Consider the following 18,775-nt stretch of genomic DNA (forward strand, 5'->3'; position numbering starts at 1 on the left):
CTAGGTTCTTCTACGCCTGGAACTACACTATACTTTATATTGACTCAAAGGCTTTAACTGTAGGAGCTTCTTTCTAGAAATAATGTTGTGCAGAGACATCTACACCATCCTGGAGATCTGATTCTTGTACTTATTTTTAATTCTCTGTGCCTTAAATTTTGAAGCCAGTGATCGTTCAATCAAATCTACCTACACCCAATGCCCCTTGTTGGATAGCAAAGTTCTATCTTCTGATAACTTACGTCTGATACGCATCATGGGCACACCTTTTATCTAGTACAGCAGACATGTTTCGGAGGGTGAGAGTAGTGCCTTTTGCATCTTTCCCTATGCTTTGCTTCATCCCTGTTCCAATACTGATTTTTGGTCATTGACCTGTTGGCATCCTTCGAGGCACTGTTTCTAGCCCTCATAGAAAAGCTCAGATGAGAATTCTTCTGGTGAAGAACGTTGTTCAAACACTGTCTGGAAATATTTTGATAAGTTTTAAACTCGGGCACTCTTTTTCCTTTCATGTATGCTAGTAGCCTTAGATACAAAAAAAATGTTTAGATATCTTTAGGGATCTTCATGTTTTGGTTTTTATTATTCTTTATTTTTCACGGGAATTTATCAGGGTTTACTATGAGAAGAACAAAAGCAGGAGAAAAATCAAATAAAAAAAAAATCGAATACTTTTCCCCCAAATAAATATTGGAGTTTATTTTGGTGGACAGAAGCCAGGACCATAAAATATTGAGCAGGTTCTCCCACCCATCTACTCAGCAGCATCCCCCCATCTCTACCGTCACTTCCTGCCCAGGATGTCCTCCTTCCTCCCCCCCCCCCCCCCCCCAACGCCTATAATCTGCCTTTCCTCCCACTCCTCTGCACTGCAAGAACATTCATCCTTACTGATGGCTCACAGGCTTCTCCCTCAGGCGGCATATGCCCGCTGAGGCTCCCATGCTCTGCACTTCTGCCTTTGTTTGAGACCAGGGGAGCCTGCCAGGAAGTGCTGCTGGTGGACAGGGCCTGCTTCAAATGCATGTGCAGCACCAGACAGCAGATACTTCGGCTGCTTGAGGGATGAGGAGGGAGGACTTTAAAACACGGCACGGGGCGGCACTAGAGAATGAACAATTTCCATCATGAGGGGTGGGATTTGAAACACAGCATGTGCTTTGGCCTACGCTGGCTTCCAGCAATGGCTGGAGACCCTAAAATGCTACATCTGCAGCAGCTTTTTAATCAGCCAAAATTAAGGTTGATCAGTTTAGACTGTCACTTTTGTAAAAATCTGGGAATTTGTGGGTAAAATTCGGTTTAAACTGAAGATGAAGGACCCTGCTTATATGCATTTTGACCTCCAGTCTGATACTTTGATTGCCTTAAGTTTCTATAATGAACTCCCAGAGTTATGACAAAACAGACAGAAAAAGTCACAGGGAACACATGTGGTATCTGAAAAAATGCTAAAAGTCAGATTCAAGCAAAGTAACACTTACAAGCTCAGCAAATACTCAGAAATCATTAAATCACAAAGGAATGCACCATAAGACTGGAAAGGAAGCTTTAGCAGAATGATATGGAAGGCAAAAGTTAAAAAAAAAAAATAGCAGAGCAAACAAGATAAACTTCTTTTGAAGCCTGAAGAGCAAAGGAACGGGTGAATATTATTCTGGAACTCTGAGAACTAGCAGTGCACTTATGTGGAACACACCTTCGGGGAAATACTCAAATAATTCCCCTCCACACCCAGTACCACAATAAGAAAAAGCATCCTTCATAGAGTCACAACAGCAGTTTACATAGAAACATAGAAATGACGGCAGAAGAAGACCAAACGGCCCATCCAGTCTGCCCAGCAAGCTTCACCCTTCTTTCCTCTCATACTTATCTGTTTCTCTTAGCTCTTTGTTCTATTCCCTTCCACCCCCACCATTAATGTAGAGAGCAGTGATGGAGCTGCATCCAAGTGAAATATCTAGCTTGATTAGTTAGGGGTAGTAGGGGTAGTAACCGCCGCAATAAGCAAGCTACACCCATGCTTATTTGTTTTACCCAGACTATGTTATACAGTCCTTATTGTTGTTTTTCTTCTCCCATGCCGTTGAAGCAGAGAGCCATGCTGGATATGCGTGATGTATCAGTCTTCTCCCATGCTGTTGAAGCAGAGAGCCATGCTGGATATGCATCGAAAGTGAAGTATCAGACACATTTGGTTGGGGTAGTAACTGCCGTAACAAGCCAGCTACTCCCCTCTTTGTGAGTGTAAATCCATTTTTCCACATTTCCTCTTGCTGTTGAAGCTTAGAGCGATGTTGGAGTCACAGTAAGCATGTGTATGTTTAGGACAGAAAGCCAGAAATTAAGCTCCATGGCATCAGGTTTAGCATATCTATTAGGTAAGCTTGGACTGGGAAGCAGCAGCTAAGAAGAAGCCACGAGTGTGACTAACCAGAATGGGGTTTTTTTTGAGAATTTTGCACACGGTTATCATTAATGTAATAGTCAAGAGAATATTTAACCAATGGCCTTCTACACTTCAGGAAACACTTTGCAGCCTTGGAGTTCAGATTTATAAAGGGCAGTTCAGAAACAGACCAACACAATAAAAATTCAAAATTAGCAAGACTACACACACACACACAAATGCGACAACTGTGAGAAATTATTTCAGGAGCACAGGGAACGCGAGGAGCTCATTCAAAAAGATTTTGTAATCATACTATGAAATTTGAAAGGTAGGAAAGTCAGCGATAGATAAAAAAACAAAACAAAAAACAAGTTATATAATCCTAAAAGGAAGCAAATAAGCACCATAAAGATGAAGAATCCTCGTCTCACCTGAATAGCAGCGAACGCCAAGGCTGCCCAGATAACGTACATCATGATCTCTTGCAGCTTCTTTACAACCAGAGCCTCACATCCCTGAAAGAGACAAGAAAGCCACAATCTAACACAACTGAATAGTTCGAGACGGATGAATCCAGCGCGAAGCTCTCTTACAAGGAACTTGTGTGTCTGGCTCCGTACACGGACACTAGCTCGCAGTAAAACAAACGGCCGGGTCCCTTACCTCCGAGTAAAGATTTGTGGGACGAGTCAAGCTGCCAGTGCAGTTATGGACGCTGGCTCGACAGCAGCTCAGGGGTACACTGTTATTCTTGGCTTCCAGGTACCAACGCGTGTTCACCCAGTCTGAATAGTTGTGGATCCCGCAGCAGTGCAACTGGGGATGGGGGAGAAACAAGACGAATCAGGTTTCAGAACACTCAGGCTGCCAATTTTCGTCAAATTCTCTATGGAGCGGAATTTTAAGAGGTTAAGCCTGCTCTCTACCCACATAAAACAAAAATGGTTTACCCAGGTAGACCGAGAATCCGCTTTACGTAGACAAAGGCGACAAGGCCCCGTGCAATTCCACAACACGTATATTTTTTTTTACTAGAGGTAGGTATTCCAAAGGGACAGGAGAGAAAGCTACAAATCTAAATTTTCATAATGTTGCGTGGTTTACCTGCATAGACATATGCACCACTTTAACACCGTGAGTATCTATGGCCAGAAGTGGTCTGCTGCCCAACCATCCGAAAAATAACTCCCCCCCCCGCCCCCCACTGATCCTTCCCCCCAATGTTAACCCTCCCCCCCCTCCAAATCAAGCACACCCTCCTACCCTGGTGGTGAGGGAACACATGATTGCTTGCACATTAGGTAGGGAATTCTGCTTTTGAACAGAAGTGCTGCACTGAGCTGCGACGTTGGTGGGACTGTCTCTTTAAAAGTGGCAAGAACCTCCACGCAGACAGAACTTAAGTCTCCTCTCTCTGGGTTATTTTTTGGCTTGCATTCTGGTGTCATAAGTTAGAGAGAGAAGAAATGAACGCGTCACGTGTCAGCTTCCCATTATTTGTCGATAGGAGGAAAGGAAAAAAAAAAAAAAACTTAAAAATTACGTTTCCCTGCCATACAAAACAATGGGTGCTATCTGGGGAAAAGGAAAGCCACTTGGCGTTTTGTCCTGAAGGAGACCACTCAGGGAACCTAAATCACTGAGGGGCCGAAGCAATTATGTGCGCTGAAAGCGGGCGCCGAATTGCAATATGGAAATTTGGGGAAGGGGGGGAGGGTCACGCTAGGAAGGAGGCGCTAGGGTCGCTTTGCGTGACCTTAGCGCCTCCTCCCTAACGCCACCCGCCGCGGCTGCCGGTTATGAAGACAGACGCCAGTAAACTCTGCCTCTGTTTTCATAACCTGCCTGTCTGCCAGTAATAAAAACGGCAGCCGGGTTTTTCCCTCTGCTTTTCTGTACCTCTTTTCAATGCGCTCCAGGCAGGCGTTAATATCCGAGCGATAAAACGTGCGTCTGATACGCACGTTTTATCTTTTTGCATGCGGAGTGAATGAGTAATAGCCTCATTCACATGCATTTGCACGGGATGAGCACTCTCTCAGTCACTCCGCGTCAGACGCACGTTAAACAGGCGCCAATCCCCCTATTGCATCAGGGGTTGGATTATCGCCTATTTATCCCACGTCCGACTGCGGGTTATACGGCGCGCTCGGCTGCGCGCACTGTACTGCATCGGCCCCTGAGGCAGCTGTCTATCACGTTAGGAGGTGTTTAAAGCAATAGAAAGACAGTACAGGGGGGCAGTGGGATAGCAGGGGGGAGCTCTCACCTGTCTCTGTACATAGTCAATAGCACGACTGGCCGCATCAGGATATGTACCATTGTATTCGCCGTAAACTCTCGCAATGCTTTTATCGACCTCATCCTCCACCTAGGAAACAAAAACAATGACGTATACCGATGCAATTAATCTGAGCCGAGAACTCTACAGAGGGGCGAAGTTACGCACACAGTCACACGGGCCATCTGGGAACTCTACAGAAACAAGAGTTCTCCTTAGTAACATTCAGTATGGAAATCAAAGAAGAAAAAAAAAAGAGATTTCCATAGCAACACATCCCTCTGGGAATGGAGCTCACTACAATAACCTATCCCATCAGAGAAACCTACTCCTGCCAAAAAAAAAAAAAAAGATTTTAAAATGCATGGGAGTTCAATAAAACAAACAAGGAATAATGAAAAGGGAGACAAGATCTCTGTGGCAAAAAGGAGATAAATATTAAATTTGAATATGAGGAACCAAGTAAACTGATCACAGGGTACGAAGAGAAAGAGAGAAAAAGACTGTTGGGTAGGTCATTAACTTTTTACGGGCAAGACTCAGGTTTCACAGGAGGAATTCCTTACTCTGCAGTGCCACTTAGAAGCCAAGCTGAGACAGCTTCAAGGCATAGTTAAATCTTCATCTAACCCAGCAGGTAAATCTGATGCATTTCCAAAGTTATAATTACATAACTTTGGAAAGTCTAGTTGATGTGGCAACATAGGCCGCGCATTATAGAAAGAGAGAGTTCTCATATACCACAGGTATTTCAACTTAATACAGAAAAGACCTTGTAACTGAAATTTAAAGAAAGCATGGTAAGCAGAAAAAAAAAGGAAATACTGATTACCTATATCACCAACGAAGCATTCCTACTGTGCTGACTGAAAAGGTCGTTAAGATGAAGTGCTCCAAGAGCATGTGTTACCTTATGTACCCTCAAAACGGAACAAATCAGCTTAAATAATTTTACACACCCGTTATAAAAGGTTCTGGTGCTATATATATCCTGGCACCTTTAACCGTATGCTCCCTTGCAATATTACTGGAGAAGGAGAAGATTTAAAGACAGAGTCTTCCCTTGGCACATGTTAAGCTTCAGATCACAGCACTCGGCATTGGATAAAAACCAGTTAATGCATGTCACCGAAAAAAGAGACAGCCCCATAGCTATGAAGAAAATAACTTTTCAAATCTTCTCCCTTTAGGGGTTATATTTTAGCACTATTGGCTCCGGCACCTTTTTGAGCTAGCAACCTTGAAATGCCTTTCGGCTGAGGAAGTAATGACTGCGAAGGGAACACAAACAGAATATACCAGCAGGTAAGGACCACTTGGCTCGCCCGTTCTGCTCATGTGTGCCTGCCTTCTGAGCTGCCACAGATTCCCCTCACGCCCTTGCCCTGCCACTAAAATCCTTTAGTGTCTATCCCAATTTATCACTGCTTCGGTTATCATCACCTCTGCTAAAATTGTGTTACAAAAATCCACCACCCTCTCAGGAAAAAAAACCAAACTATTCTCATATTCCTTTTGAGCTCTATCCATCTAATGACTCATCCTTGACTTTCTCATTCTATATAAATCCTTTTTATGGTAGCCTATTGAAGCCTGTTAGATGATATTTGATTGTTTCTATATCTTCCTTTTCCTGCTCTTCATCTACAGAATACACCTTTAGTTCCCAAACCTTACCATATGAGACTTATAGTGCAAGTCAAACTATTCTGCATGATTTTGCAATTATTTTATTTTAGTGCAACTGCCAAACCTTCTTCCAAATTTATGAAGTTATTCTTCATTTTATTTATCTGCATCCTCTTGTTGCAGATTTTCATATCCCCCAAAGACAAACTTTCCCTTTTAGTCCTTCCAGATCACCACCCATCAGATACTAGACAGACCAGATCTACCATGGAGCCGCATGGATCCCCACTGGTCTCCTTCCCTTCGGAATTGACCTTCAGCAACTACCACTCAAGTTCTGTTGTTCAAACAACTTTACCTAGTTTATCACTTTTCCTCCTACTTCCTGATAGCATAGCTTACTCACCAGTCACCTTCCTGAAAACATCTAAAGCTTTACTGAAATTTAGTCAGGTATGTGTGTCCCTTCATCTATTATTCTGCTCACCTCATGAAAAAAAAAAAAAATGAAATGTGACAAGATCTTCCCATGTGAAACCATATAGTTTAGGATTCTGTAACACAAATTTCAGTGTACTATACTAGTCACATTACTTTTGCCTGCTACTGTTGTCAGATTAACAGTTTATTTTTTTAACACTGTTCATATCCTTGTGAAGTATTTAAAATATTTCTTGCCCACCCTCCCTACATTCTTGGCGGGGTACATCATAACATCCAAAGTCAGATTAAAACATACATCATAAAAATACAAACAAGCAGTGTAAAAATCACATATTCCATGATAAAACCTAATGAGATGGGATAATAAAATGGAAACTGAAAAACATATTTAACCTTCAAATGCCTGCTTAAAATAGTTGGATCTTTAGGGCCTTCTTAAACTTGGGCTGCTTCAAATTTCTAATTTCTTTTGGCAATGTGTTCCAAAGTGTTGGGCCTGCTATTGAAAAAGCATGTTCTCTGGTTTCATCTAGGTGAGCTGCCTTTGGTGAGGGAATGAGTGCAGAGCTCTGGAGGGAGTATGAATTTTCATAATAGCAGTGATCAAGGGGAGTGTCGACTATTAATAAGAGAATGGATAATGGTAGCTAGTTTGTACTGTATCCAATAGGTCATTGGAAGCCAATGAAATGATTGTAAGTCAGGAGTAATGCGTTTGCGAATCGGAGCACAAGTTAATAGACACGCAGCAGAATTTTGGATGGATTTGAAGAGGACGAGTGGCATATGTTGGGAGACCTGCATATAAAAAAATTGCAGTAATCAATACCAGAGAAAAGAAAGCGCTTGCAGAATGGTGTAGAAATTATTGGCGACCAGGAATGGTTTAAGATGTCGTAATAATCTAAGTTTGTGACAGGAAGTTTGTATTAGAGCTTTTATATTTATTTATTTATTTATAGTTTTTATATACCGATGTTCCTGTATAATATACATATCACACCGGTTTACAAGGAACTCAAACTGACGCCTCAGTGGGCAGTTTACATTGCAACAAGATAACAAGATAACAGATAATATGGGGGGGGGGGCAGCGGAACTTGGCAAAGGATACAGAGATTAAGCATAAATAGCTAAATAGAGGTAACTAAATATACAAAATACAGTAAACAATGTACATAAGGTGAGTTGGGTCAGAGGCCAGGCTGATATTGTTTTCTTCCGGCTTTTAGATTCCTGGGAAAGCTTGTGCAAAAAACCAAGTCTTTAGTTTCTTTTTGAAAGTAATGTGGCACGATTCGAGGCGAAGGTCTAGAGGGAGCGCGTTCCAGAGTATGGGGCCAGCTGTGGATAGTGCGCGTTTCCTCAGGGAGGATTTTGCTGGCTGGGCGCGTAGCATATTTCTGTACGCACTTCTTGTCGGTCTCTTGGAGGTGTGAAGCTGCAGTTGAAAAGTTAAATTGAGAGGAGCGATGTTATGTAGGGCCTTGTGAATCATCATAATGGTTTTGAAGTGAATTCTGTATTTGATAGGTAGCCAATGTAGGTGCTGGAGAATGGGGGTGATATGGTCCCTTTTTTTGGTGTTTGTAAGAATTCTGGCCGTTGCGTTCATGACCATCTGAAGCGGTTTGGTGGTGCAAGCGGGGAGGCCGAGGAGGAGCGAGTTGCAATAGTCTAGTTTCGGTAATATGATGGCTTGTAGAACCAGGCGGAAATCTCTGTAGCGTAGTAGAGGTTTTAATTTTTTTAATACATGCAATTTAAAAAAGCACTCTTTTGTCGTGTTGTTTATGAACTTGTTGAGGCTGAGTCTGTTATCTAGGAGTACTCCCAGGTCTCTTACTATATGGTTACTTATTGCTAATGTTGGGTCAATTAATATACCCAGACTCCAAACAGATTCAGAATTTGTAATAGATTTATTTCTAGAGCAGATGTTCTTTGGAGCATTGGGAACTATAAATAGAGATACAGTACTACTGTATCGGCTCTTTGCCGCTTTAAAACCTCCCATTTGCAATGATAAACAGGAACAGAGTAGCAAGTACCTCCTTGAGCTACCACTGTTATGCCTTCCAGCCACACACACTTTCTGTGAGTGAAAATTATCTCGGCGCCTTAACAGGACACAATCATATTACTTCAGTACGATATGCATAAAATGTGCTGGGAGTGCACCGTTACAACCTTCATGCACTATTCGTATCAAAGCAGAAAGAAATGTCTTCTGTGTCATCTCTCTTATGCAAAAGCTTGCTATAATATACAATAGAGGTGCCAAAAAATGTATGCACCAGCTACAAAAGAAAAAAAAGTTTCAGGGGTCGGGACTTTTTTGTACACATTTTTGCTTATTTTTCTTTTAATTCTGGTTAATTTGCCCTTTGTTTCTGCCTTTGTCTCCCCTTCTACACACACCCTCTTCCAAACTCTCTCCTCCTCTTGCTGGTGAGGACCGCTACAGGTTTCCTGGCTCCTGCCAGAAGCTGCCTTCCTAGCTAGCCCAGCCACAGCAGCCTTTACACTGTAACACCCTTCCACCAGCTCAGGCCCTAAACTCTCCCTGTTGGGTCCCCAGAATTTTTCCAGCCCTGTTGTACAAACATTTACAAAATGGCATGAATAGATGGTTAGTTTACCTTTACTTGAATGTTAGCATTACCTTAAGTATGTTGTGGTAAAATAAAATTTAATAAAAATAAAAAAAAGATTACCTTTGCTCTGTAAATATATCCTAGGACAACCACAACCACCTCTGTGATAAAAACCAGGAGCAAGATGATGACAAACTGTAAAACATAATCAAGAAGACAGGTTATTGTCCAAAGAATAAATCCACAGGAACACCCTTTTAGTACATCTTTAGATGTTACAATCTGTGAACCTCATTATCCCCCTTACTGTTCAGAGATCATCATTTGCAATTAGTTGGAGTAAGCAAAAAATCAGTATGTTCAGTCTGAGATAAAAGATTAAACTAAGGGCAGGCAGCCAATATACTTGCTACACTTCCCTCACCGTACTGCCTCGTTTCAATGATTAAGGGGGGGGGGGGGGGGGGGGGGGGAAAAAGAAAAACACATTTCTAAACTTACAGATACCAAATCCATAGAAATCAATGCAGATACAACAAATCTAGAACATTTCCTTGAGAAACTTAATTGTAGGTTACAGAAGCTTCTTCTACACAAGTTTAGCATCAACAATGCACTTCAAAGACCATCATTCTTGTCACATACCCCACCTTCTCCTGCCACCTTTCTAGCTTCACTCTCTACTCCTCCTCCTCCAACAGCTTAACTTGACTTTTTTTTTTTTTTTTTTTTTTTTAAACTGCACAATGCAAGAGGGGAAAGGGGCAAGAGCAGACTACAGGGCTGAGAAGCAGATAAAAAAAACCACAGGGATCAAATATCACTTCTCCTCATGCTCCTTGAGATCTTGGACCCACTCACTTCACCCCCCTCCATTGTTTCAGGTACAAATTTAGGGCCTGATTAAGGCTCTTCGCCTATTCTGTGTGTATGGGGAAAACGCTTAGTAAATGAGGCCCTTAGACTGTAAGCCTTCTGGGGCATGAACCTACCAACTGTACCAGAGTTGGTAATTTTCCAAATTGCACCTTAAGGCAAGGCAAGTAATTAATTCCAAAGTGTTCGAACACCATAACCAAGCTTCAGCTGACTTCTCTCATGCAAGGCTATATTGGCACCTCTTGGCTATCACACACATTAGGGAATATTGAATGTAAACAAGCCTGGCACCCACAAAGGAGTGATTAGAGGACTAACCTGCCATGGCGTCTCCTGTTACCCTGGAAGGAATTCTTTCAAAGTTAGCATTTCAAGATTCATAGGGATCTTCATTTTCTATTTTTTAATTTATATTTTATTGCATTTTATCATTTATCCAGATTAAAGAAATAAAAATACACAACATGATCTCTCCCTCAATAGCTCAATATGATTATAGTCTGGTCATGTACACATTAAACATACACAAAAGGAAAATAAGGGAAACTAAGAGTTGTATAGAGCAGATATAAAAAGAAAATACATGTTACCATTCATTTTACATGCTGAACTGTGTAAGGTGTCGCCGAAGCTTCTAACTACCAACAACATTTTGAAGGGACTTAGGATCGTGATGAGAATCTAAATGTGCGTGCAATTGCATTGGATCAGTAAATACATACTTAGTGTCTCCACAAAGTAATATATAGCGACACGGAAAACGCAAAATAAACTTAACTCCTCTTTCAGTTACTTCCCCCCTCATTGCAATAAATGTTTTCCTTTTTAATTAATTGTGTTATTCTCGTTATGTCTGGAAATATTTGAATTGGTTGTCCATAAAATTTTAATTTCTGGATTCTAAAGTACTGCTTTAGGACATTCTCTCTTTCAGTCAGAGAAAGAAACTGAACTATTAGTGTTGCTCTTAAACTTATATCCATTTCAAAAGATTTCTCCAGAAAATCTGTTAGAGTCAAACTTGTGTTTCCTCCCATAGACGGACATTGCGGTTGGTAATAAATCGCTGATATAGTGGGTATTGCTGCCGGAGAAAATTTTAATATATTTATTAAGTAGCTTTTCAACAAGTCAAATGGTGACAGCAATTTAGTCTTAGAAAAATGTAAAAGTCTCAAGTTTGCCCTTTTCGACTGGTTTTCAAAGAACTCCAATTTATTTACAACCATTTTCTCTGATTTTATCAAATTTAATTGTGCATCCTCTATTCCCTTCCATAGTTTCCATTTTTCTATAGTTTTCTCTTCTACTTTATATGGTTTTAGTTACTGCTTCCTGAACAGTTACCGTATTAATAGATTTCTGCATCGCAATCAAAATATTTCTGGATTTCTTCTAAAGAGGGTACAAGAAGAGGAGTAGAACCGAATGGAGATATATTATTCATCACTCTTCCTACCTCCAATATGCCTTCTCCACTCTTTTCCAGTTGTTCCAGGCGGTGTTGCGCCTGTTTCTCGTGGCTCCTGGAACCAGTTACCAACAGGTTCACCGAAGTGTTCCTCCTCTTCTCTGGACGCCACTCGTTGCTAGTAAATTATTAGCAGAAAATTCTTCAGGTAAATCAAAAGTACTAGCCCTTCTCATCGGTGGATCCGGAACGGTTGGAAAACCCGGGCTTAAAGCTGTTTCTAGTGCCAAGGGGCTCGGTAGCTGCTCCTTGCCCTCCCCAGCGGCCACAACTTCCGGGTTAATCATTGTCTTGGCGATGGCTGCCTCAATCCTTGGTTGTCGAGAATCCTGATCGGGTGTAGAGGTAATTTCTCTTACTCGAGCTTTCCTCTTTATATGAGGCATATCTTAAGAAAAGCAATTTTTTCAAGAGTTAGCTCGGAGGTAAAATGCGGACAACTGGGAGCCTCAGCGTCCTTACAGGTCAGCGGCCATCTTAGTCTCCAGGGATCTTCATTTTCAGTTATTTTATTTTTTCTGGCAATTTCAGTGTTTATTGCAACAAGAACAAAAATATGTACCCAGAAAAAGGACAAGTCTTTTTTTTTTTCACTGATTTCTCTTGCTTTTGTTCTTGTAATATAAACAGTGAAATTCCTGGGGAAAAAAGTTACAAAAATTGAAAACAAAGGTTCCTAAAGATTCAGTATTGGATCAAAGAACTTCCTGGCAAAGATAATCATGCACCTTACAAACTGACCATAAAACAGAATGGCCACTCAAGGCCAAAAGACATTTACACATTAAACACATCAACAGGTCAACAGACATTTACATTAAACACATCAACAGGTCAAGGCAGGCAGATCACACTTTCTGGCTTTATGATAGTGCCACACTTTAAATAAATCCTCCATCAGCATTAGCCCAGTTAAAGGGTCAAGGGCTCTAAATTTTTATGCAGCACCACCCTCGTAGTCAGTCATTGAGCTCCCCATGCTGTGTGTGGCATGCCTTTTTCCTCTGCTTAAAATGATTTCTGAGATGGCAGTTACAAGACTTGCCTATCTGTTCATGAAGGTATCCACACCATCCTGCTGCTTTCTTCCTTCTGGTGCACTGGGGCTCAGAGCTATTGTGGATGATCCTCTAGGCTACTCCAACTAGTATATTTGTCTACTTAAACTACAGTAACTGCCATGGTATATGTATAATTGATGTGTGCTGTGGATTGCTTTACTGCTAGTCTAGGACTACCGGAATCCTCAAGAATATCACTCAAAAATTGCAAATGGTATTTCTGAATTGAGACCTTTGTTGTCCTGCCTTCACACTTTCACTTGGCAGAGGTATGCGGGATGCTACTTTATGGAATAGAGCTGGCAGGAGGGCTGTAGAGACCTAGACCGTGACCTAGCATATACTCACAGTCCTTGTGGCAGAGCCAACCCTCAACCCATCCAGTTTGAAAATGAAACCTGCGAGAGAAGGGGACAGAATTGCCAGGGAGAGTGCCAACTCAATCCCATGCTCTGCACAACTTTCCTACAACCAAGCTACAATCTACAGCACAGAGCCCCATAAACATCTCTGCTCTGTTGCAGATCAGCTGGTGTGAGAGAGGTAGGACTGGCGAATGTAGCAGAGCCATGAAGCATGCAAGTCAGCCCAAAATGATCAACAGTTGGACTGCAGGTTAAAGCATTATAAAGATTAATATGTAATCTATTTCACGTTCTTGACTTTCCTTTCTTCAGACTAATGATGAAGATATCTGGATCCACTTCATCTGGAGAACAGCCATAGCACTCTGCCTCCAGGCTACAAAGCCTGGGACTATTACAAGGGTGGAAAACTTAGGAAACAGTGAAAATTCTTAGGTGTCAGGAATTCTTTATACTTTTTTTTTTTTTTGCTGTAAGTCTTGTTTATTTTTCTTCTTGACCTCCTCTCCAGCTGTTCTCCCACAGCTTGCTCCTAGCACAGTAGCTGCTGATGACATGAGCACCTGCATTCCCTCCCTAACCGATTCCTGCCAACTTTAGCTATAATGACCTGGGCTCCTGCATGGAGCTTTCATCTTGGAGAAAAAAGGAAGTTTATCTATGGAAACCACTGTTCATGATAAGCATAGAACAGTTCCTCTTCAGGGAACTAGGAATGCATTCTGGGCAATTCTCTTGCTATGACTTCAAAAGACATTTTAACTTTGGCTCATTCAGTGGGAACTTTAGTGATAAAACAGGGAAATTACTTAAGAATTTAAACGTAAAATGGCTCTAATTGATAAAGAAATAAAGTTGGAGCTATCAATGCTTCATTAGTGTAAGATAAATTAATATATAGGCATCTAGAACAGCTGGAAAAATCAAGCTAGACAAAGCTTTACAAATTTCCCAAGGTCAATTCAATTTTTACTATTTGAAATTTCCAAAACGTTTTCCTGATTTTCTTTTTTTCTGGTGAAACTATTCCTCCAGTTATTAAAGTATATTTGTCTACAACAAAGCAAACAGGCTAAATTGGTTGCAGTGTTTGCTTCTAGAGATTATTCATTCATTTCAAAGCATTTATTATCCCCTTGGGATATCAAACTGGTGTTACTCATGCATCAGCCCTTTGAGCCTCTCCGCCAAAGTTCAAGGTGGAGTACAATACAAAAGTTCATAAAAGAAAACAAATTAATCCAAATGTTACAATTGACTCTGGGACAAAAATTAAACCAATGGAGAAGAAATCTAGTGTTACTGGCAGCAAGAATAAAGGTTTAAAAAAAAAGGTATTAGAGGCACGAAATAGTGCGATATTATTGAAATGCTTTTTAAAACTGCTTCAAATCTTGCATGAGCCATAGGAGTGTGAGGGGGAAGTCCAGAAGATGTGGCCGTGTAGAGGAAAGGAAGGCTCATGTGTGGAGTCTAAAACGGTCAGCTTTATAGGAGGGGGAACATCTAGCAGGAACGGACTTGAAAATCTGAGCATTCTGGCAGGCGTGTGGATTCGCAATATGAAGTCAATTTTGAATGGAGGTGGCAATTTTATATTTAATACGAGCAGAAATTGATAGCCAATGTAAGTTTTTCAAAGTCATTGTGATATGACGTATTGGTGTGTTGGTGAGAAAACGTGCTGCGGAGTTTTGGATTATTTGTAAAGCACGGAGAGTTTTGAGGAAGACCAGCATATAGACAATAAAACAGAAGGAAAGAAGAGCTTATAGCATGGAAATTATCAGGTTGAAATATGGATTTCAAGTGTTAAAAACTCCTACAAGTTAAGGATGTTAACTACGGATTTGATTGTTGCCATGAATAGAGTTATGTTGAGAATGTCGTCTGCGTTTATGGATAGTAAGGGAAATGAGATCACCCAGGATTTGAACAGAATCTGGTATAGTGAAGAAGATGTGGTGTCCCAGGATAAGAATATTGGCTTTTTTTTTTTTTTAAATTCAAGGAAAGTCGATTAGTAGAAAGCCAACACCGAATAGACTGAAGCCAAGTGGATTGTAGCAGACCAAGATGAGCAGAGAGGAAAGAAAAGTTGTATGTTGTCAACATACAATTTATAGGAAACACCAAGTTGCCCAAGGAGACGACAGAGTGCAGTTAGATATTAGCGTGCAGCAGATCCTTTGGGTACTCCTGATTTAATTGGCACCCATACTGTGGTAGTTCCTTTGAATTTAATCTGCTGAGAGCGATTAGAAATATAAGAGTTGAGAACCAAGAAAAAGCAGAACCATATATACCTACTTTAGAAAGACGAGACAATAGAATGGTTTGATCTAAGATGTTGTCTAAAAAAGAATATAGAAAGTGCCAGAGTCAAAGCCATGGTATATAGCATTAAGACTAGAAACAAGTATAGATTCAGTATTGTGATGATGAAAACCAAATTAATGCTAGTCAAAGAGAATTCTCACCAAAAAACTAGGTAAGCCGTTTCAAGACAGAGGATTCAAGCAATTTGACGAGAAAAGGAAGTGAACAAATTGGACAATACACCTTGACAAACTGGAAGGATCTAAAGAGCTGTTCTTGAGTATAGGTGTAACTGAGGTACATTTAAGATGGGCAGGTAAGATTCATAGAGTGAGAAATTGGTGATATTTGCTAAAACAGGAGCTATTTCATTGCGACATTTCAAAACAGCGGTGGTGCAGGGATCAAGAGAGCATGTAGTATTGGCAAATTGAATTATCTGAATATCATCTGAAGAAATGGGTATGAAACTTTGCCTCATGGGTACAGATACTGTGAATTTGGTGGATTTAGATAATTTGTTTTTGTGTTTAAGCAATATTTGGATACAGTTTTTAAGCTGTATTTTCTGCAGAATTATGGGACAACATATCCGGGTATTTCCAGATGCTACCAGACCTAACCAGGAAAATGGAAGTATTTCCTATCAATGCACCAGGAAATTAAATCTCTTGGTATATCTTTTTTACTTTATCTTTGCAAATGTTTAATAACCTGGGCACAAGTTAATTATGTATCTTATGAACCTAAACAATTCGGATCCTTTCTGGATCTAAAGAAGTTGAAGAGTTTAGTATCAGCGGGAGGTAACAAGGCAGTGGTTTAAGAGTATGTAAAGTGGGGCCTAGGATTTTGCTATTTCCTGGTGATTCTATCTCCTTGGTTTTTATGTTTCTCCTTTGTTTGTGCACTGCAAGCTGATATTCTGCAAACAATTTTAACTGTATTCTTGGACTGGTATTATTTCTTGGAATTTCAGTATTTCTTTAACAAGGTATTCTTATGAACATTTAGAAAATCTTACAAAAGAAGAGTTAAAAAAAAAACAAAGCTGGATGCAAACTACTATGAAAGAAATACAGCCAGTACATTGATGAATGCTTCATTGGTGTAAGGAGTACTTGAAAAGTTTTCAGTGTTTAAATACCCATCAGTTAAGGAACTGACTGGCATATAAAAAAAAATAGAGGTTCTTGTAAAAACTGAATGTTTACCCTCTATAAGATCAAACGGCCGGATATAAATGACTCACATAAGCAACCTCATGGGCTACACCATGGCCTCAGTGATTTGGTTCACTGGGAAATGTCTTGGGGCCAGCCTAACTGGCAAATTGGGTCCTTCAAAAAAAAAAATCAGATGCCTTTTATGCTAAGTGTCTGAGATGACGCAAGCTCAACTAGGAATGAAAGGAGATTCTTTCAACATGTCTGCTTTGATGTGTGAGAACGTCCAGTATGTCTGAGCCACAAAGTATTGGCTGATGAAGTGTTGAAATGGAAGGCAGCACCATACCATTTCTGCCTCAAGCACAATGTTTCCTCAGCTTTTTTTTTATTATTATTTATATTCTGCTTTTCGCACTCTCAGTGCTTCAAAGTGAATTACATTCAGGTACTGTAGGTACCTCAGGTAGTTAGAAGATGGGTGGGTATTAAGCAGTTTAATTCATCCTGTCTATAAAAACCCCCCTTTACAGTAAGCAAAATCACTTTTTCTATTGACAAGCAAGGATGAATTAGCTAGGACACAAGGGGAATCCCAAATGGAGGGTCACACATGGATCACATATTGAATAAGCAACCTGGATCCCCTGTGAAGATGGATTATAGGATACGAACAGCTGAGAAGCCTCCTCAGGTAATAAGCAAATTGAGAAATTACTTACCTGATAATTTCGTTTTCCTTGGTATAGACAGATGGATTCAGGACCAATGGGTATAGTGTACTCCTGATAGCAGTTGGAGATGGATCAGATTTCAGTCTGACGTCAGCTGTAGTACATATACCCCTGCAGGAAGTGCAGCTCTTCAGTATTCTCCTCGAAAAGAATTGTGGATACATGTATGACTGGATAACTTAATTTGAACTGGTTGAATTGGTTATAGCTGGAGACTGCAGTGCCCTCAACCGAGAATCGTCGACACCTGGTAGGATGGGTGTCCTAGCTGAAGGAAAGCATGGCTTACCTGTGAATCACTTACTCTTGGGAATGTCACCCAAGAATTCCATGAGTAACGGCAGCGATGGGTGGGATGCTGAGTCCATCTGTCTACACTAAGGAAAACGAAATTATCAGGTAAGTAATTTCTCCATTTCCCAGCATGTAGCAGATGGACTCAGGACCAATGGGATGTATAAAAGCTACTCCTAAACCGGGTGGGAGGCTGCCCGTGACCCACTTAGTACTGCTCTTGCAAATGCTGTGTCCTCTCGAGCCTGAACATCCAGGCGGTAAAACCTGGAGGTGGTGTGGATGGAGGACCATGTCGCTGCCCTGCAGATCTCGGCGGGTGACAGCATCTTGGTTTCCATCCAGGACACTGCCTGGGCTCTAGTAGAATGGGCCTTGACTTGTAAAGGCGGTGGCTTGCCTGCTTCTACGTAGGCTACCTTGATGACTTCTTTGATCCAGCAGGCTATGGTTGCTCGCGAGACCGCTTCCCCTTGCTTCTTCCCGCTGTGAAGGACGAATAGATCGTCCGTCTTTTGTATGGATTCCGACCTTTCCAGGTATCGGACTAGGAGTCTACCGACGTTGAGATGGCATAGTCTTCGAGCCTTTTCTGAATTCTTATGCTCATCTGGTGATGGAAGCGAGATGATTTGGTTGAGATGGAAGTGAGACACCACTTTGGGGAGGAACGACGGAACTGTTTGTAACTGGATGGTTCCCAGGGTGAGCCTGAGGAATGGCTCCCGGCAGGACAGTGCTTGTAGCTCGGATATATGACGGGTCGAACAGACTGCCAGCAGGAAGGCTGTCTTCAATGTTAAGTCGGAGAGACAGGCCGCGGAGAGGTCTGAAGGAGGTTCCTGCTAGGAAATCTAGGACCAGGTTGAGATTCCAAAGAGGCACCAGCCACTTCAGGGGGTGGTCGGATCTGCTTGACTCCTTTCAGAAAGCGGGAGATATCCGGGTGAGAGGCTATCTATTCCCTGGGACTGGGGTTCCCGCCTGCGGCTGAAGAAACTGGGCACTTGGGCGTTGGACTGGTTTGCCAGGAGGTCCATGGTTGGTGTTCCAACGGTTTACTATCAATTGGAATGCTGTGGTCGACAGCCTCCATTCTCCTGGGTCTAGACTTTCTCTGAGGTAATCCGCATTATA

General features: G+C 41.4%; 1 protein-coding gene across 1 annotated transcript in view; it reads right to left on the minus strand.

Annotated features, from left to right (window-relative positions):
• TSPAN3 (tetraspanin 3) overlaps positions 1 to 18,775 on the minus strand; it is a 55,166-nt gene that overhangs the window by 14,675 nt on the left and 21,716 nt on the right. Inside the window, exons 3-6 of the mRNA XM_029575310.1 lie at positions 9,470 to 9,544; positions 4,668 to 4,769; positions 3,062 to 3,214; positions 2,830 to 2,913 (exon numbers count right to left, since the gene is read on the minus strand). Of these exons, the coding sequence (XP_029431170.1) occupies positions 2,830 to 2,913; positions 3,062 to 3,214; positions 4,668 to 4,769; positions 9,470 to 9,544 (414 nt within the window). The remainder of the gene's footprint in view (positions 1 to 2,829; positions 2,914 to 3,061; positions 3,215 to 4,667; positions 4,770 to 9,469; positions 9,545 to 18,775) is intronic.

This window comes from Rhinatrema bivittatum, chromosome 13, assembly GCF_901001135.1.
Source record: "Rhinatrema bivittatum chromosome 13, aRhiBiv1.1, whole genome shotgun sequence".
Lineage (NCBI taxonomy): Eukaryota > Metazoa > Chordata > Amphibia > Gymnophiona > Rhinatrematidae > Rhinatrema > Rhinatrema bivittatum.